Source organism: Salmo salar, chromosome ssa16, assembly GCF_905237065.1.
Source record: "Salmo salar chromosome ssa16, Ssal_v3.1, whole genome shotgun sequence".
NCBI classification, from domain to species: domain Eukaryota; kingdom Metazoa; phylum Chordata; class Actinopteri; order Salmoniformes; family Salmonidae; genus Salmo; species Salmo salar.
In genome coordinates, this window is record NC_059457.1 from 19168865 (window position 1) to 19192247 (window position 23383).

General features: G+C 41.8%; 1 protein-coding gene across 3 annotated transcripts in view; it reads right to left on the bottom strand.

Moving 5' to 3' along the window:
- Positions 1 to 23383, bottom strand: part of LOC106573344 (furin) — a 167891-nt gene that overhangs the window by 114602 nt on the left and 29906 nt on the right. For 2 of the 3 annotated variants that reach the window (XM_014148313.2, XM_014148311.2), the window contains exon 2: positions 21372 to 21684. In XM_014148313.2, the coding sequence (XP_014003788.1) occupies positions 21372 to 21560 (189 nt within the window). In that variant the 5' untranslated portion in view covers positions 21561 to 21684. Of the gene's footprint in view, positions 1 to 21371; positions 21685 to 21960; positions 22328 to 23383 lie in introns of those variants that run through there. The other variant, XM_014148315.2, reaches the window with a different exon arrangement.

Here is a 23383-nt window from a genome sequence, read left to right on the forward strand (position 1 = left end):
ACCTCTTCCTGCCTCTATGATTTTTATTTATTTTTTTTATCATTCAGATCTAAAAATTAACTCCCTAAAAGATGGGGGGCTTTTCGTTCCCCTCTACATTTGGACAGAGTTTGCCCAATTCCACTTTCGAGCAATGCAATAAAGAGGAAACCAAGAATGAGAAACTGCTAGCCAAGTGAGCACAGCAAGAAAACGGTGCTTTGCAGAGAGTGGTTGTTTCTGGCTGATAGAACGGTAACCTCACCCATCTGTACACATATGTTGTTTAAGTACTGCATTCAGACCAGGGTTGTGTTCAATACACATATCAATTCAGGAAGTTCATTCAAATTGAAGTGATTCATGAAAAATGAGTGCTTCCGGTTTTTGATAGAAGAGGTATCATTTCATATTTTTAAATGTAAGGTTGTCTAACTATACAAATACTTTTTGAGATCAACTGACACTAACCAAAGAGTTTATCAAATTGAACAACTCCTGTTTAATTTACCTTTTTGATTTTAACTTTTCATATTCTCATTGGGGTTCTTTATGGCACAACTATTTTGATGTCATGAACCTATTAAAAACACTACTGTAGAAATTAGGTTTGTGCAGTAGACTATAAGCCCAATACATTATCACTGCATATTGGATTTGCTTGAATTGCCCTACCAATGCATTGTTGTTCAGACCATTTTTAAATTACATTTCAAAATTTGAGGTAGGCTATATAATCACACTATGGTAGGTTATATGATCACAATAGATCAGTTGCTGTATTACTTGAGGCACAGCTGAATGAGCATACGTTTAAATCATTTGCTTTTTATTTTACTGTGCTGATGGTGCCTGCATCTGATGGTCAGTCTCAGCGGAGGGAGACAGCAGCAGACTGAGGGTCTGTCTCAACGTCAATCTGCTCTCCCTTTCCTCCACTGACCAAAAAGGGTCACCGTCTTCCAGCTGATGGCCAAACTCGAGTCATACAGGATTCATGTTGTTACTCCTATGAACAGAGAAAGTGAAATATTCCTCGATATTAAAAATGACCCAAGATACTAATAATAACAACGCAAGCCTATCGATACACTTTTCTCCTCATTAATTACAGATGCAGTGCTGGTTGTAGAGCTGCAACAAACACTCAAACTGGACAGTTTTATCTCAATCTCTTCATTCAAAGACTCAATCATGGACACTCTTACTGACAGTTGTGGCTGCTTTGCATGATGTATTGTTGTCTCCACCTTCTTGCCCTTTGTGCTGTTGTCTGTGCCCAAAAATGTTTGTACCAAGGCCTCCTGCTGGACAGGGGCTGTGATTAAAAAAACAAAAAACAAACATGGTACAAACATTTTTGGGCACAGACAACAGCACAAAGGGCAAGAAGGTAGAGACAACAATACATCACGCAAAGCAGCCACAACTGTCAGTAAGTGTGTCCATGATTGAGTCTTTGAATGAAGAGATTGAGATAAAACTGTCCAGTTTCAGTGTTTGCTGCAGTTCGTTCCAGTCACTAGTTGTAGCGAACTGAAAAGAGGAGCGACCCAGGGATGTGTGTGCTTTGGGGACCTTTAACAGAATGTGACTGGCAGAACAGGTGTTGTATGTGGAGGATGATGGCTGCAGTAGGTATCTCAGATAGGGGGGAGTGAGGCCTAAGATGGTTTTATAAATAAGCATCAACCAGTGGGTCTTGCGACGGGTATACAGAGATGACCTGTTCACAGAGGAGTATAAAGTGCAGTGATGTGTCCGATAAGGAGCATTGGTGGCTAATCTGATGGCCGAATGGTAAAGAACATCTAGCCGCTCGAGAACACCCTTACCTGACAATCTATAAATTATGACCATCCTACCCATGCTAGATTACGGAGACATCTGAATCAGGGTTAGTTTGGCAGGTGGGGTGAAAGAGGAGCGATTACGATAGAGGAAAGCAAGTCTAGATTTAACCTTAGCCTGCAGTTTTGATATGTACTGAGAGAAGGACAGTGTACCATCTAGCCATACTCCCAAGTACTTGTATGAGGTGACTACATCAAGTCCTAAACCCTCAGAGGTAGTAATCACACCGGTGGGGAGAGGGGCATTCTTCTTACCAAACCACATGACCTTTGTTTTGGAGGTGTTCAGAACAAGGTTAAGGGCAGAGAAAGCTTGTTGGAGACTAAGAAAGCTTTGTTGTAGAGTGTTTAACACAAAATCCGGGGAGTGGCCAGCTGAGTATAGGACTATCATCTGCATATAAATGGATGAGAGAGCTTCCTACTTCCTGAGCTATCTTGTTGATGTAAATTGAGAAGAGCGTGGGGCCTAGGATCGACCCTTGGGGTACTCCCTTGGTGACAGGCAGTGGCTGAGACAGCAGATGTTGACTTTATACACTGCGCTCTTTGAGAGAGGTAGTTAGAAAATCAGGCCAAAGACCTTCAGAGACACCAATACTCCTTAGCCGGCCCACAAGTTTATGTAAAGCTACTGCAATAATGTCATTTTTTTCAGTTGGGTTGTTTGGAGAGGTTTTGCTGGTTTGAGGTCCAGGCAGTTTATTGGCAGTGCCCTCCAATAAGGTGACTGTCTTTAAGTAAATTAATTTGTATTTCTAAAATATCTATTGTTTATGTGAATGCAGTGGCCATTTCAGAAGTACATTATTGTTTGTCAATGCTTTTGGTCATCTTGTGAACTTGGTCAGCTGAATCTGTGAAATCACTGTTGTATTTCAGAAGCTATCTAGTGGAAGTATAAGATCAAACTCATTTTGGTGTACTCTTGTTAATGTGTCATCTGTGTCAAACGAGCAAACCTAATCCTCTAACCTTAATATACTTTGCTTGTTCTTTATATCTGCTTCTGTAACGTTTCCCTTTGGGCTAATGAGTGGCCTTTCACGAACCTCTGTCTTATGTTCTGGTTCAGGTGTTTCACTCATTAAACGGTAGGCATAGTCTGGTTAGCCAATTTAGCTTACCCTAGTCTGCAGGTTTTACAACAATATACTACAGTCATGTCTGCAAAAACACTAGGAAATACTAAAGTATACTTCAGTCATGTCTGCAAAAACACTACAGTGAATACTAAAGTAAAGTCTGAAAAAACACTACAATGAATACTACAGTATATACATTTATTTAGACCATAGTATAGTATTTTTTCATGAGGGTTAGCTGTAAATGTGTAACATATTTGAACAAGGACAACAATGGAAATAAATTAGCAAAGGAGTCTTCCGTTGCCTAGGCAACGCCACCCAGAATGCAGCAGCAGCAGCACACATGGAAATAGACTGAATAGAACATTCTTGGAACCTCTAAACCTGGCAATTTGACTGGTAAACTCAAGAGTACACTCGCAATGTCTGCCTGGTATTGTGATGCAATTTACATGGTCATGTACAATGTTAATTCAAATGATGAGTGACGTAGCTCATGCAATGGAATGTATTTTTTGTAAAGTCAGTTCAGTTTAATGAACAATTCACAGCACCTAATATGTCTGATGGGAACATTTCCTGCTTTGCACCTATGTTAGGGTGTTAGGGATCAAAATGAAACATTGATACTGGTGTTATACTTTGTATTCCATGTTATAGAGCAGCATCTCAGGAACACATGCCAGTTTTCATGAGGATAGGACTTACTATTGCTGAGATCTTGTTTACAAGTGACGGAAAAGGTCGGGGACCTTGTCAATAAGGCACCAAATCACCAGTCTCGATTCTTAAATTCAACACTTTTTGTCCAATATCTCAAGATAGGGTGATCATATTGTTATGACATTTTCAAGGCTGATGTAGAACACATGATTCAAATGAAAGCAATATTATGCAAATTAGGCACTTCATTTGCAAATTAGGCAGTATGGAATACACCATTACAGTCATTTAAGCCCAATAATTGTAGGGTGGTCATATTATTTTTTTAAATCTTGATGCAAACAGAGCTTGTAATAATTTATATAATTAGAATACAACTTTTCCTACTACTTTACGCAAATTAGATACTTAATATGCTAATATCTCTGTATATAATATATAAATACAGCATGTTATTACCATTCATTGGTCACTGAAGAGTTAGGCACTACCCATTCGCATGTAAACACACACAAAGCCGGGGCGGCAGGTAGCCTAGTGGTTAGAGCGTTGGACTAGTAACCGAAAGGTTGCATGATCGAATCCCTGGGCTGACAGTAAAAAATCTGTCGTTCTACCCCTGAACAAAGCAGTTAACCCACTGTTCCTAGGCTGTCATTGAAAATAAGAATTTGTTCTTAACTGACTTGCCTAGTTAAATAAAAGGTAATATTTTTTTTTAAATAACTTACACAGCATCCCCACATACAGACACACACAGCCTAAAAGGTGCTTACAGACCGGCTGCGTTAAATGGCAATTCAACCGCAAAAAAATCTTCCACTGTGTCAAGAGACCAGCGGTCCAGGTTGTTGCCAGCTCACCGTCATTAAAACCTTGTTTGACAAGATGAACTCTGCTCATTCGTCAACCATGCGTGGCGGCCGCTCAAGATTTCATCCATTTACATTTTTTAGCGGCTTGAGTGCTGAGCCAGCGGCGCCGTTCACGGGAGCGAGCATCACGAACCGCAACGATTGCAAAAGTGCTTGCGTTTTGCCGCACTACTCCCATTGAAGTCAGACCTTAACCGCGGACCGTCTCTAAGCACCTTAACAGACACACACTTCTCACCAAGTCTGAACTGTAACACAGAAGCCTACACTAGTCTAATAACATTGCTTACTAAGGTAGGCCTTCACCTGAGTTGGGTTACATTGTTATTTTTGGTGTTGATGAGATAAGTCTAGTGATGGGAGGATAAACTGCACTGTTTCCAGCAAACGATAAGGCTCAGAAGAGACAGCTGAACAGAAAGATAGCCCCATCTATGATTAGGGCATTTCTATAGGCTATTCAATTGCGTGAGAAAACAGATTGATGGACTCATCAGCTTTCTATCGGCTAGGTCTACTATATTTATTTCGCAACTTTCCTAATATTAAGCACATTGCTTCTCTTTACAACAGGAGGATTAGCCTATCACTTGTGAATTATATATTATCACTTGTGAATGATACCCAGCATAAGAAACAGCCTTTTTTTGGTGAATTCTTTTAATCAAAGTCGCACACCTCATGCAGTCTAGCCCATAGGCCTATGTTTTGTTAAGGTTTGTACCACAACTAAAGTGGCCAAAAAACATATGAAAAAAACCATACAAAAATAACGTATAAAACATAAGCATATTAATCCGCTTTACACGGGGTTTAGAGCCTAACTGGCATACATAAGCAGCGCGTGATTTTTAAGTTTAAGGAAGATAATTTTCACCCAAAAAATGCTCCCGCTCCCCCTCTCTGGTGCTCGAGGTCACCAGGCTGCTCATCATTATGCACACCTGTCACCATCGTTACGCGCACGAGCGCATCATTGGACTCACCTGGATTCCATCACGTCATTGATTGCCTCCCCCATATCTGTCACTTCCTCAGTTTCCTTCCCGTGTCTGCATTGATGTTGTTTTATTTCTCTTGTCCAGACCCTGTTCTTGTTTAGTTTCATGTCTATTTATTATTAAATCCTCACCCTGTACTTGCTTCCCATCTCCCAGCGTCTGTGGTTACGGAACCTTTCCAGAATGCAGACACCACAATTGGAAGCATCAGGGAGTTTTTTTGTTGTTGGTGACGTCGGGTCGGGTGCCGCTGCAACCGGGGATGCCTCGGCTGCCTCAGCAGGCCCCCGCGCCTCGGCTGCCTCAGCAGGCCCCCGTGCCTTGGCTGCCTCGCCCAGGTAGGATGCCAGGTGCCCCGGGGTGTACTGTCACGTCTGCTCCAGCTCCGCCTCTCTGGCGCTCGAGGTCACCAGGCTGCTCATCATTACGCACACCTGTCACCATCGTTACTCGCACAAGCGCCTCATCGGACTCACCTGGACCCCATCACGTCATTGATTGCCTCCCCTATATCTGTCACTTCCTCAGTTTCATTCCCGTGTCTGCATTGATGCTGCTTTGTTGCTCTTGTCCAGACGCTGTTCTTGTGCAGTTTCATGTCTATTTGTTTTTAAATCCTCACCTGTACTTGCTTCCTGTCTCCCAGCGTCTGTGGTTACAGAACCGTTACACCTTTAGAATAAAAGCATTTGTGGTCACTTTTGCTAATGGTGTTTTCCCGCTAACGGAACATTCCAGCTTATAGCCTACTGCCATGTGCGCATTACTGTGCGTATAATGTGAAGAAATAGCCTAATAGTTTTCAACATTTTAAGCTAAACTGTTCTGTCAGACTCGTTGCTTAAAAATGTTTGTTAGTGGTTGTATCAATTTGGGATCTATTGTATCCCACAACTGTCCCAGACTATATTTGGAATATTTATTTCTCGCACAGAATAGGTCGACTTTTGCACTATGTGGGATAGTAGATTGACATATGCTAGCGCTTTTGCTGTTCGTTAGGCTGACGAAAAGTAAATGTGGACATTTCCTCCAATATCTTCAATATGTGCCTCGGAATCGGTTAAGGATGTGCGTGCAGTTGGGTCCCCAATGTGTCTGTCTTCACTTGTAGCCTGTGATAAAGACCCAATCATGTGATGAGCGCGAGCAGCACTCAGGGAGAAGGGCACAACAAAGGCATGGATCTTTTTAGGGTGCATTACAACCACAAAGGCGAGGCCGCCGTGAAACTCGAAGTATTATCAAGTGCTTGTCAAATTGTGAATGAGAGACTAATGAAGAATGTCCAGCCTGCGCAAAAAACTAAGCAAAGCTCATGCCTTTTATTCGAATCATCATTAGAGTCGCATCATACAGCCGTAAAATGTATAAAAATCTAAACAAACGTTTTTAGAACAACTAAAAGTTACATTAATAACTAAATTAAGCATATAGGAGTACCTATTTTGTTAACCCGCATGTGTGCACTCTCAAATAATTTGGAGAAAATTCTAAGCAAATCTTGTCTGCTAAATGAACTAGTGTAGCCCACAGCCATTTGGCATAGCCACACCAGGACCTAACATAAGGACAACTCAGAGTATGCTATTCTGTTCTTCTGAAATAGACTACATTTTCTTCATATCATGCTTCTTTAGACCTGTCTAAAATAAATAATGGATTTATTGTAAAGGTGTAGGCTATATTGCATGGATTTATTAGACTTTTAAAAATGTTCCAAAGGTCTGCATCACTGGCTTGTAGGAAGCCAGGAGATGCTAAATGTGTTTGTTAATTAACGGTCAATTACCGTGAGATTGACAGTTATTTGCTTGACAATCACCGGCTGACGAAATTTCATGACTGCCACAGCCCTAGCTATGTTAGCTACTCAATGTTTTTATCGATTGTAGGGCTGTAGCCATTGAATTTTGGTAGTTTCATTTGAAAAAATAAAACCAGCAATCACAAAATTCGAAGGTTGCACAATAGAGCCAATGTCGCGCAGCACTGCCTCTCGCCCGACGCGTTGCCTTGGTGAACGGCGTCAGGCAGTCCCACACACTAGCAAGCTAGCACTGTCATGGAAATGGGGGTGGTGAAATGTGAATTTGGATCAATCCCCAACAACACATACATCAAAATGAAGCTACGAAGCTCTACTTTGTAACTTGCTATGTTTTTTTGTGTCTCTGAAAACATAAATGACATAGCTGAAAGAAAAACGTTTGACCTTATATTTCAGTCCAAGGACGTCCGATGACCCTCAGGACATTCCAATACTTCTTAGCAATACAATGTCATATTGATCTTACTCTGGTAGGTTGAGTAAGAGCAAATATAAACACACCGATTTTGCTGGTTTCACAAAAGGTCTGTACCACAGATTTGAACGTTCTTAACACGGCACTTGCTTTATATTTGGGATCATATTGCGTAAATATCCTATCGTACAGTATTTAGATTTTTAGACATAGGTAACAACTGCCATATTCATGTGATTTATGATGTATTTTGACAACCACATTATTGACATTTAGTGAAAATGTATTTGTTTCTTAGCATCACCTAACAAACCTATGGGTACACTTGCAATTGGCCGCTAGTCCACACATTATGCAATCATTGACATTCCATTTCTATGGCAGCACATGTAGTCAGGAGCAAAGGAGAGGAGAAAAACTACAAAAAAAATTAATCAATGCTGTTATTTGGCTGGACAATTACTGTCATTCAAAATTACCTAAGGAGAAAAGTATAAAACAGTAGGAGGTATAGAGAATGGAGGGAAGAAGATAAAAGTAAGACGAGAGGTGTGAGTGAACAACACTAGCAGGAAGGAATTGGACGTGTTCCAATCTGCCACATGGCCTGGGATCTACAGAGACTCATTGTTCCCATCACAAAGGCAGAGGCAAGGTGTGTACTGGAAGGGAGCTGCAACAAAACAGACCTCCTCCCTCATGGGCAGACTATATTGGAGCATGAGGTCTGATATCAACAGGCTCGGAGACAGTTTCTATCGACAAGCCATCAGGCTGCTGAACACTTGAACTGGACTGACCACCTGCAATGACTCTCCGCACCTTAGGCACTCACGCCCATACACATCACAACTGCTACTACCGGACTCTTAATATTATTGCTAAATACTGCACAATTGAAATACTTGCTCCCCAAAACACGTGTTAATATTGGACCATAAATTGTGCTTTGCTGTATTATACTTATGCTAAAATGCTAATTATGTTTTATTGGTGAACGTCCAGTCACTGGAGAACAAACTGGATGAGCTCCATTCGAGACTATTCTATCAACAGGACCTAAAAAACTGTAATATTCTGTTTCTCAGAGTCATGGTTGAACGAGGACATGGATAATATACACTGAGTGTACAAAACACCTTCATAATATTAAGTTGAACCCCCCCGAAAGTGTTCCACAGGGATGGTGGCCCATGTTGACTGCAATGCTTCCTCCAGTAGTGTAAAGTTGGCTGGATATCATTTGGGTGGTGGACCATTCTTGATACATACGGGAAACTGAGCATGAAAAACCCAGCAGCGTTGCAGTTTTTGACACAAACTGGTGCGCCTGGCACCTACTACCATACTTCGTTCAACTTAAATATTTTGTCTTGCGCATTCACCCTCTGAATGGCACACACACAATCCATGTCTCAATTGTCTCAAGGCTTAAAAATCCTTCTTTAACTTACATTTACATTTTAGTCATTTAGCAGATGCTCTTATCCAGAGCGACTTACATTTTACATTTATTTATTTATTTTTCTCCGTACTGGTCCCCCGTGGGAATTGAACCCACAACCCTGGCGTTGCAAACACCATGCTTTACCAACTGAGCCACACGCTCTACCAACTTATTTTAAGTGGATTTAACAAGTGACATCAATAAGGGATCATAGCTTTCACCTGGTCAGTGTCTCATGGAAAGAGCAAGTGTGCCTTATGTTTTCTACACTCAGTGTGGATGCTGCAGAAATTTGCTTTTTATGTCGTTTTGGAACCGAACTATTAATTTAATACATTAAACCATTTAGCTGTAATGAATAATATATCATAAATCTAATTAATAATTTCACCCAATATTATGGCCATAAGATGAGCAAATGAACCCTAATATGCATCAAATGTTATTTTAAAACAGTTTAGATGATATGGACAATTTTAGATATTCTTCTGTTATTTAATATGCAGTTTTATTTTTTTTTAATAACTTGAATATATACTGAAAGAAGATGGCGCCGACAGATAGGGCAGGCGTGCTTCAAGCTCCTAAGCAACTTTGCAGTATTTCATTTTTTTGAGCGTTTTTAAATTCTTAGCCTAGAATGTACATTACATACAACCAGAAAAAGACCTGATCTCATATGTATATACTGTATTTTAGTCAATGCAGCTCCGACATTGCTCATCCAAATATTTATATATTCTTAATTTCATTCCTTTACTTTAGATGTGTGTATATTGTTGTGAAATTGTTAGATATTACTGCATTGTTGGAGCGAGAAACACAAGCATTTCGCTACACCCGCAATAGCATCTGCAACACGTGTATGTGACCACTAAAATTAGATTTGAACAAACATATAAACGCAACATGCAACAATTTCAAAGATTTTACTGAGTTGCAGTTCATATAAGGAAATCAGTCAATTGAAATCAATAAATTAGGCCCTAATCTATGGAGTTCACATGACTGGGCAGGGGTGTAGCCATGGGTGGGCCTGGGAGGGCATAGGCCCACCCATTTGGCAGCCAGGCCCACCCACTGGGGAGCCAGGCCCAGCCAATCAGAATGAGTTTTTCCCCACAAAAGAGCTTTATTACAGACATAAACACTCATCAGCATTCCCCCCCACCCCCTCTTCAGATGATCCCACAGTTGAAGAAGCCGGATTTTGAGGTCCTGAGCAGGCGTGATTACATGTGGTCTGCGTTTGTGAGGCCGGTAAAGACGTTCTGCAAAATTCTCTAAAATGACGTAGCTCGGCTTATGGAAGAGAAATGAACATTAAATTATTCGGTAACAACTCTGGTGGACATTCCTGCAGTCAGCATGCCAATTTTACGCTCCCTCAAAACTTGAGACATTTGTGCCATTGTGTATAGGTACAAAACTGCACATTTTAAAGTGGCCGATTTGTCCCCCAGCACAAGGTGCACCTGTGTAATGAACATTCTGTTTAATCAGCTTCTTTGATATGCCACACCTGTTAGGTGGATGGATTATCTTGGAAAAGGAGAAATGCTAACTAACAGGGATATAAACAAATTTGTGCACAAAATGTTAGATAAATAGGCTTTTTGTGTGTATGGAACATTTCTGGGACCTTTAATTTTAGCTCATGAAACATGGGACCAACACTTTACATGTTGCTTTCATATTTTTGTTCAGTATAGATTAGAAGTTATCCTATTTGGTATTGTAGTTGTTTTACCAGTTATCAACATATTGTTCAATGTTTAAAAAAAATAAAGCTCAGTGGTTATTCTGTGACTTTAGCTAATGGTATCGTTTCGGTATCGAGTATCGTTTTGGTATTGAGTATTATTTCAGTATCTAGTATTTTGATACTAAACCTGGTATTGGTATCGTAGTCAAAATTCTGTTATGGTGATAACACGCATACGAAGCATGTGACCAATACGATTTGATTTATGCTATTCTACTGAGCCATTTACTTTATGTTCGTATTGTTATCTTTTATTATTTCTTATTGTTGTTGCATTGTCGAGAAGGAATCTGCAAGTAAGCATTTCGTTGGACGGTGTATACCATGTGTATCCTGTACATACGACTAATAAAACATGAAACTGGGCCCAATCTGCTGATAATAACGTGCTGGCTGGCAACCTTCTCCATGGCAACAACGGGGTTGTGGTGGCAGAGCAGCACTGTGCTCTGTGGCGCGAACAGGGTGCCAGGAGGCGGCTAATCGCCTGGGTTTTTGTCTACTCTATCTATGGCCATGAGAAGGAGGAGAGGAGATGTAGTTTACACCAACAAGAGAGGGAGAGAGAGAGGGGAGAGAGAGACTAGAAACAGTGGGAAGTGGGAGGGCAGAGAGGATGGATGAAAAAACAAAGATGATGGAGATTGAGGGTGGAATAAAAAAAGTGATGACGTAATAAGCTACACAAGATAGGCTACCTCATGAAAGACTGCATGAATTCAATATTACTTTTTCAAACTCTCTGTTTTTAGCTGACGGTCTTTATAGCTTAGCTGTTGAGAGGAATTGAAGACGTGCTCCTTTTCTTCCTCTGACAATCCACAGGGATTAGAAAACAGCTCAAATGTCAGGTGCTAATGGCAGTGTCTTCTTAATGCAGCACCATAATGTTCTTCTGTGCTGGGTTTGCGTGTCTGTCTAAAGGGGTGGGTACATTGTTAAAGTATGCGAGAGTGTGTGTGTGTGTGTGTGTGTGTGTGTGAGAGAGACAGACAGTAGCATTGAAGCCACTCTTCACTGAGCAAGTTGAGTCACCTCTCACAGAACAATGAACCTGACTGGCTCACGCTGCAAAAAGATCTCATAGTTTCCCTTCGAAATTCAATGCATTATGGATGAACGTCTATTTTTGACACATTCATTCTGTGTGGTTACAGGGTTAATTCTGCATGGTTACAGGATTAAACAGAAACAACTCTAAGGTTGACAGTTTAGGCATTAGTTCCGAGTGGTTAAGGGTATGGTTTGGGGAAGGCTATGGTTTGGGAAAGGCTTAAAACCAAATAATTAAAAACGACAGGCTATTACCATCAGGTATCATCAGTATCCTCACGGTTGGCTAAAACATTGTGAACTGCCATGGTCTGAGCAACGCGCTTCGGCTCCGAGCACCATGAGTTCTCAGCAATTGTTTTATTTTTTTTATGAGCGCTGAGGAAGGCATGTATCGACGTTCTCAGGACCTTTTCAAACATCCAGAATATATTTCTCGTGATCAGGCTGCAAAAGGAACACTGCATGACATTTAAACAGACCACACACAAACACATTAATGAATGTGTCCTAACAATAAAGAATTTAGCACAACACTGAAGGGAATAATCAGTTACATGGTGATGATATCACCTCAGTGATAAACATCTAATGACTTCCTGAATACACACACCCTCTGCCAGCGGTGTGTGTGGCTGGCAGGGATTTCACCTGGACTTGGCTTTCTGGGTTTTAACCACAAATTATTTTGTGTCAGCCCTGAATCTTTTGCGCTGCTGCGGAACAATTGTAGTCAACTGAATGCGCTGCTTAGTTCGTAGAGCTGTGGTTACGTGAAACTCCTGAAGTCATCCAACCGTTATAAGCGAGGGCACTCCGCCACTTCTCAGAATGGCGCGATGTCTCAAGATCTCTTAATGATTAATTACTATTCTACATAACCGACTGAATATAATAGCATAGATCATGTTAGGCTACTGTTAGACCAAAAACATAACATACTTTCTTATGACAATTTAGGATGATTGTGCAGAGATGTAAAAAAGTATGTGTACAGTAAATCAACAGCACGCGAAATATGCTTTGATTGAAACAAAATACAGGTGGCTGTGTTTAACTCCATCTGCTAAAGAAATTGATCAAACAGTAGTTAAGCTACTTAGCCTACTTCATCCAAGAAGATCGAAATGCATATTCCAATGGAACTGATTGGGATCAAATGGTTTCCATGCATGCAGCATGGACGTTTCACCCATAAAACGTGAAGAATTATCTGTTAGGCTACCCCCAAAAATAGCACTACACCACTGGTTGTAATACATGTAAAGCACTTGCCTTGTGGTCAACTGATCATTTCAGCAGTGTTTTCATTGGAACAGCGTCATTGCGTTACTTTTAGACAAGCATGGGAACTCATCTTGATAAATCAATCGATGTCAGATTTCTGTTTTCACTGAATCTCTGTTTGGCTATTTGGTTACAATTCGGCTGGGAAATGTTAGCTACGTTGAAGTGAGTGCTGATGATCTAGCTAAATTGAAGTGAGTGCCTATAGCCTACCCGAGGAGCTTCTCTGGTGTTTTCCAGATCTTTCCAATACTTTTTTGATGCATTTTAGCCACTTAGCCTACTGATACAAATGCAAAATTGTACGTTACTCGCTGATATATTATTTTATATATTATTGTAACAGTTGGCCTACCTAAGCAATAAACCCACATGGGGTTACTGACCATAATCCATGGAAGGGGTGCTGGAAGTGCTGCAGACACATTTTAATAAATGTGCCAAATGTAATTACTCCTGTCTGTACAGAAATAACTAAAATCAACTTATTTAAAAAAATTGCTGTGGATTGTGTTTTGGCACAAGCGCATAGGTCTACAGTCGGAATCCCGCAATTGAGCAGCCCGTGGCAAATATCAAACAGCTGAGTGTTGAGTTGTGGCTGTTAATATGGCTGTCAATGAACAGCAGGCAAAAGCTACAATGTCTTTCGCAATATTTCAAAACACAATTGAGGGAAAAAAAACTATTTGCATAAGTGAGTGCCGGTGGAAAGTTGGTGGACTATAATTTTCTCATATTGTAGACTTAAAATCTATGTATCCACTCTTTTCATTGGCCTACGCTATTGGTTGCATTTAGGACATGGGTTGTTAGTTTTATTGATTTCAGTGTGTCAATGTATTTTTTTAACCTTTTATTTAACTAGGCAAGTCAGTTAAGAACAAATTCTTATTTACAATGACGGCCTACACCGGCCTAACCTGGAAGACGCTGGGCCAATTGTGCGCCGCCCTATGGAACTCTCAATCATGGCTGGTTGTGATACAGCTTGGATTTGAACCAGGGTGTCTGTTGCGCGCGCGTGAGCCATCGTGCATAAATATATTTTATCCCCCCACACCAAACGCAATCATGACACGCAGGTTAAAATATCAAAACAAACTCTGAACCAATTACATTAATTTGGGGACAGGTCGAAAAGCATTAAACATTTATGGCAATTTAGCTTGCTAGCTAGCTTGCTGTTGCTAGCTAATTTGTCCTGGGATATAAACATTGATTTGTTATTTTACCTGAAATGCACAAGGTCCTCTACTCCGACAATTAATCCACACATAAAACGGTCAACCGAATCGTTTCTAGTCATCTCTCCTTCTAGGCTTTTTCCTTCTCTTGACTTTATATTGCGATTGGCACCTTACCGGCCACTGACCTCCTTCGTCTTTCAGTTACCCACGTGGGTATAACCAATGAGGAGATGGTGTAACGGTAGCGGTGGTGCGCGCTAATAGCGTTTCAATCAGTGACCTCACTCGCTCTGAGACTTGAAGTAGGGTTTCCCCTTGCGTTGCAAGAGCCGCGGCTTTTGTGGCGCGATGGGTAACGATGCTTCGTGGGTGTCAGTTGTTGATGTGTCCAAGGGTCCATGGTTCGAGCCCAGGTTGGGGCGAAGAGAGGGACGGAACCTACACTGTTACAATGGCACGTGGGTATCTGCATCTATAAACCAATGAGGAGATGGGAGAGGCAGGACCTGCGTCAGAAATAGAACTAGACGCTCGTTGGCCGCAGAGCAGTGTGGGTGCAATAATTGAATAATATAGATTTAAAAATGTATTTTGCAAAGCTCGCGACCCGAGTATCCTGTATCCTGTCATTTTGGTTATTTGTGTGGTATTAAAACATTTTATTTTAATGTCTCCAGTCAGGTAGAATTGCAGGAAATAATTTTAGAAAAGGCTATTTATTGTTTTTCAGGGCTGAGGCCCGAATGTTATGAACCTCCGGTGACGTCCCTGGTGGCTGGCCCTAGAGAACATCCACCACCAGAGAGAAAGGAAGTGAGGATGACTAAGCCATCATTCCCCCTGTTCACTCAACCATCCCCAGGCCACACATCCTTTATCTAACCCACCCATCTCCCCAAATAAAGCCACTGTGTAGCCCAGACATTGGAGGACTGCATTAGTTATGTTTATCTCCCTGCTGCCTCCTATCACCTACTCAGAGACAAAAGTCTGAAATATGGCTCATTATTCTCTTGCGGCTGGTGCCTAAATGAAACAATGACAAAGGATGTACGCCTCCATAATCTCATTTCAGACAACTGTTTAAATGTTGCTTAGCAATCCTCCCCTCTGTCTCTTCCTCTCACTCTCAATCTCAGTCTTTAGCCACTGTTCATCCATTCTCTCCCACTCTTTTTCCCCTCGCCAAATCCTCCCACTCACTCTCCTGCCTTCATAATCTCTCCTCTTTCCTCTCAGTTCCGATCACTCGCTTCTCTCTACTTTCTAACCGGATCCTTTCATTTTAAACTTCTCCCCTACTCTATTTGTATCTAGCTTCCTGCCTCCCTACCTACACAAATAATAATAATAATAATAATAATAATAATAATTCCCCCAATCCCTAAACGTCTTTGCTTCATGAAAGGTACCGTGTGGCTCAGTTGGTAGAGCATGGTGTTTGCAACGGAAAAAAAATGTATGAAATGTATGCATTCACTACTGTAAGTCGCTCTGGATAAGAGCGTCTGCTAAATGACTAAAATGTAAATGTAAAATGAAAGAAGCAGAGATGACAGAACTTTACCGATGTCAACTAGATTGAAGCATTCATTGATTTATGACATTATTCTGTGATACAGCCCAGGATCGAACCAGGGTCTGTAGTGATGGACATCTGGGCAAGAGGCATACTTATGTAAGAATGCTGTTCATTGACTATAGCTCAGCATTCAACACCATAGTACTCTCCAAGCTCATCATCAAGCTCGAGGCCCTGGGTCTGAACACCGCCCTGTGCAACTGGGTCCTAGACTTCCTGACAGGTTGCCCCCAGGTGGTGAAGGTAGGAAACAACACCTCTTCGCTGATCCTCAACACTGGGGCCCCACAAGGGTGCGTTCTCAGCCCCCTCCTGTACTCCCTGTTCACCCATGACTGTGTGGCCAAGCACGCCTCCAACTCAATCATCAAGTTTGCAGACGACACAACAGTAGTAGGCTTGATTAACAACAATGAGCCTACAGGGAGGAGATGAGGGCTCTGGGAGTGTGGTGCCAGGAAAACAACCTCTCACTCAACGTCAACAAAACTAAGGAGATGATCGTGGACTTCAGGAAACAGCAGAGGGAGCACCCCCCTATCCACATCGATGGGACTGCAGTGGAGACGGTGGAAAGCTTCAAGTTCCTCAGCGTACAAGTCACTGACAAACTGAAATGGTCCACCCACACAGACAGTGTGGTAAAGTTGGCGCAACAGCGCCTCTTCAACCTCAGGAGGCTAAAGAAATTTGGCTTAACACCTAAAACGCTCACAAACTCTTACAGATACACAATTGAGAGCATCCTGTCGGGCTGTATCACCGCCTGGTACGGCAACTGCACAGCCCACAACCGCAAAGCTCTCCAGAGGGTGGTGCGGTCTGCCCAACGCATTACCTGAGGCAAACTTCCCGCCCTCCTGGACACCTACAGCACCCGATGTCACAGGAAGGCCAAAAAGATCATCAAGGACAACAACCACCCGAGCCACTGCCTGTTCACCCCGCTATCATCCAGAAGGCGAGGTCAGTACAGGTGCATCAAAGCTGGGACCGAGAGACTGAAAAACAGCTTCTATCTCAAGGCCATCAGACTGCTAAACAGCCATCATTAGTACATCAGAGGCTGCTGCCTATAGACATAGATTAGGAATCACTGGCCACTTTTAGAAATGGATCACTAGCCACTTTAATAATATTCCGTATCTAGCATTACTCATCTCACATGTATAAACTGCACTCCATACTATTCTACGGTATCTTAGTCACTTTTAAATTGTGTTTACATATTGCAAGACCCATTTCATATCTATATACTGTATTGTATTTTATATTACACCACTGACTGCTAAACAGCCATCTCCAGCACATCAGAGGCTGCTGCCTATAGACATAGATTAGGAATCACTGGCCACTTTAAGGAATTGAAACACTAGCCACATTAATGTCTCCATATCTTGCACTACTCATCTCATATGTGTAAACTGTACTCTATACTATTCTACGGTATCTTAGTCTCTTTAATTGTGTGTAAATATTGCGTCAACCATCTCATATGTATATACAGTGGCATAGTATAGAATACAGTATCTTAGCCCAATGCCACTCTGACATATATGTATATATATTCTTAATCCATTTCTTACTTAGATTTACGTGTATTTTGGGTATATGTTGTAAAACTGTTAGATATTACTATATTACTTGTTAGATATTACTGCACTGTCGGAGCTAGAAGCACAAGCATTTCACTACACCCGCAATAACATCTGATAAACACGTGTATGTGACCAATACATTTGATTTGATTTGGAGAAAAGAAGAGAAAAGGAGAGAACGGGAGAAGAGTATAGAGATTAATGAGAGTAGGGCTTTACTATGTAGCCTACTGTCTGTCTGTGGGATGTGAGCAGGACTCTGTACCATATGGCATCAGACATCCATCTCTGACAAACCGACCCATCTTCAAGGAGTCCTCTGTTCCCAGACCCACCGTTCAGCATGAGTGAGTAATGACAGAAAAAAACGCAGACGTATGTTTCCCCATTAAATTGATCTATCGGTTTTAGACTGACGAGTCTGAGTCCGCCTAAGCATCTGGAGGGAGTGATGGGAGGGAAAGAGAGAAAGAGCAGAGAAGGACAAAGCTTTGGGAAGCTTTTGAGAGAATAAACAGAGAGAGCAGAGGGAGATTAAATATATGTGTGCATAAGGAAAGAGTGAAAGTGGAAGAGAGCACAGAGTGAGATGACGAGACGGGGAGGATAGGGAGAGAGAAAGAGAGAGCGAGAGAAAGACTAAACTCATGACACATCACCAGAGGACAACGCCAGATACCAAGGTTAAAAAAGACAGGCCGATTTATGTCCTCCAAAATAACAATCAACCCCTGCCAGTCCTTACAAGCCCCGGATCTCTGATTGGATAAGTCTGTCTGCCCTGAGCTTTACTGGCAGAGGCATACAGGTGTTTTAGGCTCAAAACTGGGGGTGTCAACTGGGAATACTGGTGTGGTAGTGGGGCCTATACTACAAGGCTGTAGAGAGGGAAAAGACAGAAGAACCCACTTACTATTATTCCATTGTTCCTGTCTAGCAGAAGTACCTTCATGAAGTGTTCGTAACAAGTGATGAAGGTATAAACATAAAACTATCCTCTGGGGGGAAAGAATGTGTGAGACTGTGTGTGTGACTGTGTGTGCGGCGTGCACATGTGCGTCAATCTGCGTGGAGCTTGATTGCTTGGCAGTCTCAAAGCAGAATAAGGCCTATTCAATAGAGCCAATAATGACTTGCATTCCAAGAGCCAATCATGAATAAAAGGTTATTTAAGGCACATTTTTCTAATGGCCTCCTCCCCCTCTCCCTCTCTCTCTCTACAGCAGAATCCTTTCACAGCATCCCAACAGCAGTTCCTGCTAGATTAAATCAATAACCAAAGAACTCCAATCAAAGCCAGCTGAGAGCGAGAAACTACAGTACTTTGATAAGTAAACAATCAGAGCCAAAGAGACAATTGAGTGGTGATGAGTTTGACAACGAGAGGCATCTCACAAATGAAAAATATCACATCTCATCCTACTACTTTGAGGATCTACTCTATAAACAGGAGAAAAAGCATCTGTGATGGAGCCCAAGACAGAAGCTGCATGGACAGCAACATAAAGAAAGCAGAAGATAAGCCTGAATTCAATTTGAAAACAGCTCTGAATATCCTTTTTTTTGTGGGGGATAGGGTGGAGGGAGGGTTGGTACTGTAGTTCAGAGCCTCCTACGCATGTATTCGATGCAGACAGTGAAGTCTCCTGTGGAGTGACTGAACCAGGGTTTCCGTTAGTCGGTAATAGCCGGCTTTTGGCCTATAGATTTGTTTTGAAATGCCGATAAATAAAAAAAAAACTGTCCAATTGTCCGGGAGAAGAAACAATCCCATTGCGAAAATGCTTTTTAGCCTATTCATAAATGTAAATACTAGTCGATGGAAATACATTTGACTGGTCATGCTTATCGGTCTATAAGTTAATTTGCATAATTTATTTGAATTAAATTGTCGCATGTGTAGGCTACACTATATTCATTTATCACACGCTTACAGCATACAGATACAAAGCCTTTGAGCGGAAAATCTGTCAGACAGCACGAGAGCTACTGCTGCAGCATCTCAAACAGCAACGAGCTAATGCTGCAGCATCTCAAACAGCAACGGAAGGCAGGCTTCATCAGGACGTCACACACTACTTTGTAATGAGCTAGAGGCAGTAGGCTTTGCATTTTGAAAACATATACTTCATTGTTTGAAACCTGAACATTTTAACACATATGAGGCATGTCTTAGGCCTACCTCACTTCAAAGTAGCCTATTACATCTCCTCTATTTCAAAATTTCGAACGGATATTTAATCTGTCACATGAAACCGCTAGCATGTGCAGTGCCCTTTTGACAAAAGTGTTTTCCCGCTAATTGCATTATGGAATGAACATTTGCGGGTAGCCTAATGCCTTGTGGGCATTGCTGCACTTATAATGTGGAGAAATAATCGTTTATCAACATTTTAAGCTAAACATTCTGATCTGTTGCATCAGACTCATTGCTTTTTAACGTTAAAAAAAAAAATGTAGCCTAGGTCTACTGGTTGTATGAATTTGGGATCCATCTTCCCACAACTGTCCCAGAGTCTGTTTGGAATAGGCCACTTCTCGACAAGCTGACCAATAGAATAGGTAAACTTTTCTACCATGGGGGACAGTATATTGACATAGGATAGTGATTTTGCTTTTTGTTACTTGTCTTGTTGGCTGAGGAAAAGTAAATGTGGACAGTTATTCTAACATCCACAAAATCAGAATACGGTAAGGACTGTGCATCATTGCATCCTCTACTTGCATGTTCTGTTAATATGAATTACCATAATCTAAAATGTAATTTCTGTCATTCTGAGCACCCTGAGCACCCTGATCAGGTTACGCACCCAATGCACATGGGTCCTAAAATGCTGCTGGTTAAATGTCCGGGGCCACATTTTCCTAACAGAAACCCTGACACACATGGTATGGAATGCCCAAATTAACTATACTGAACAAAAATATAAATGCAACATGCAACAATTTCTGATTTTACTGAGTTACAGTTCATATAAGGAAATCAGTCAATTGAAATAAATGCATTATGCCCTAATCTATGGATTTCACATTACTGGGCACGAGTTCAGCCATGGGTGAATCAGATTGAGTTTTTCCACACAAAAGGGCTTTATTACAGACAGAAATACTCCTCAGTTTCATGAGCTGTCCAGGTGGTTGGTTTCAGACAGTTCCGCAGGTGAAGAAGCCAGATGTGGAGGTCCTGGGTTAGCGTGGTTACACGTGCTCTGCAGTTGTGAGGCGGTTGACAAAACTGCACATATTAGAGTGGCCTTTTATTGTCCCCAGCACAAGGTGCACCTGTGTAATGATGATGCTGTTTAATCAGCTTATTGATATGCCACATCTGCCAGGTAGATGGATTATCTTGGCAAAGGAAAAATGCTCACGAACAGGGATATAAACAAATAAGCTTTTTGTGCATATGGAACATTTTGGGGATCTTTTATTTCAGTTTGTGAAATATGGGACCAACACTTTACATGTTGCGTTCATATTTTTGTTCAGTATAGAACCCATAGGAGGAGTGCAGGCTTTAGCTGACAGCTAAACTCAGCAAGGGATGGAAGAGTCATGACATGCACTCTGACTCTCAACACAAGGGCTTATAGGCTGTCCTGTCTGTATATCTTGTTGCACATTAAAGCAGGCTGTCTCTGAAATAGAACAGAGTTTCAACTGACCACAGATGCAGGGCATAGAGAGATCATACACTCTGACTGACTAGAGGGGTTCCACAGGGTGCACTGCTGTGCTACTCACATTGCCATGGTTGATGAAGCCGTGTTTCCTGGCGATTCGGTCAGCCTCCTGCGGTCCCCCCTCTATGTGGACCGCCCAGGTGTTAGTGTAGACCTCCTCGCCAGTGGTCAGCTTAGCAGTCGACTCCAGTGCTGCGGACAGGAGGACCAGGAGAGTCCCAAGCTGCAGCAGGGCCAGCCTGGCATCCATGAAAAGTAGAACAGGGGCACTGGGCAGGGGAACTCCGTCCGTCTGTCTTTCTGGGGTGGAGAAGTCTCAATGCTCACCAGTAACAGCACTGGCCTCCCTCACAGCAGCCAAATAGAGCAGTGACCTAAAGAAAAAGAGAACAAAGTCATAAAACCACACATTGGCTCGTAAACACATACATGCACGTATGCATGAATGCACGCAAACACACACAGGTAGTTGTTCACTCAGTGTGCAGTGCGCACAACCCCACATGCCACAGCACAGAGCAAAAATAGGAGACCACAGACCACAGCATGCATTCTGTTGAATGCATTCACTTTCTACCACCACAGTTTCTACTAGAGACACAGACAGACTTTCTCTAGCTGAAAGAGGCTACAACAGCATGAGAGACTACCTCTTCAAGTGTTTGTGCTTCATGCTTTGAGCCGATCAGCAAAACACAAGGAATAACCCTAAAACAAGTCGAGCGGTAATTGAACAAGTTGGAGCGCGATCCATATGAAGGCGAAACAGGATCAAGAGAGTAGGGTTGCTTGCGAGAGAAGTCCTACTGTGCGAAGGCAGCTTGCATTGTTCTGGGCTTTTGACAGTCTGACTTCAATCTTAGTTGTGAGACGTCATGTGGGGGAGAGCTAAGCTGTAATTTGTGCTGGGGCTGCGGTATCTAAAAACAGAGTGGGTAAAGCTCTGTCTGTCTCCCCTGAGAACACTCAGCCTGTCCATAGATGGACTTTTCAGTTACACACAGACAGTACAGTAAGAATAGAGACTCAGGAAGCCCCCCAGGCATAACTTACGGTGATGATGCAGGGCAATTCCACAGTAACGGAATTACGCTACTCTATACACAATGACTACTTAAAACTGTGGAGATACAGACTTTGGTAATGGAATTACGGTAAAATCTCCCTCAGCTTTTTATGTGACCATGTTTTCCAAAAACTCTTAAATATCTGCTCCGAATTAAGATTCAAAGATGCATATTGCAGAAAGAATGAGGTGTCAGCTGTGATATGGCACCTTGAGTTTGAAAAAAATCTATTTTGGTTATTGAACTACAGTAAGTGAAGTGGATTTACACCCGGTAACGGAATGAAGGTAACAGAATTACATCATGGCTCCCTGATCTGTACTACACAGAAATGTATGCATTTCTGTGTAGTATAGATCAGGGAACCATGATATAATTCTGTATATGAATGTCATTCTCATTATGTTTCACAAGTTTGGACATTACAGCGCAGCACAGCAAAGCACAATAGAGTACAGTGCAGTACAATACAAAACAGCAGAGTAGGGTAGAGTTCAGTACAATATACTGTACTCTACTGTACTAGGGACGTAACGATTCACCGATACGCATTGGTCCCCGATTCAAATGTTTAAGATAGGACTGCATCGGTCCAAGGACCCCAAACCGATCCAAAAGAAGCATGCATTGGTCAGAAAATCGATTCAAACGTTACGAATTGCAGATCCATTTATATTTTCCTCAAATTAACTTCTATCTACCTTCCCGAAAATACCTAATATTTTGTGACAACTGATGCGTTCTCTCCTTCAGTGTTGAACTAAGCATGTAACCGTATTGACAGTAATTGATCTACAAGTAATTTTGCATGCCGAACAACCCTAGGTAATATCAGTAGCTTAGTCAAACCGCGCACTGTGTAAAGCTTTGTACACTGACCAACACGAGATAGGTGGCCTGTTCCTGATCTTCTGGCTTGCGCGATATTTGGTTGTCAACCAACTAATAAAGCCTATGTAATTTGCTAGGTTACTGTCATCTATAAGCTGTTGGAAATCGTGTTTTA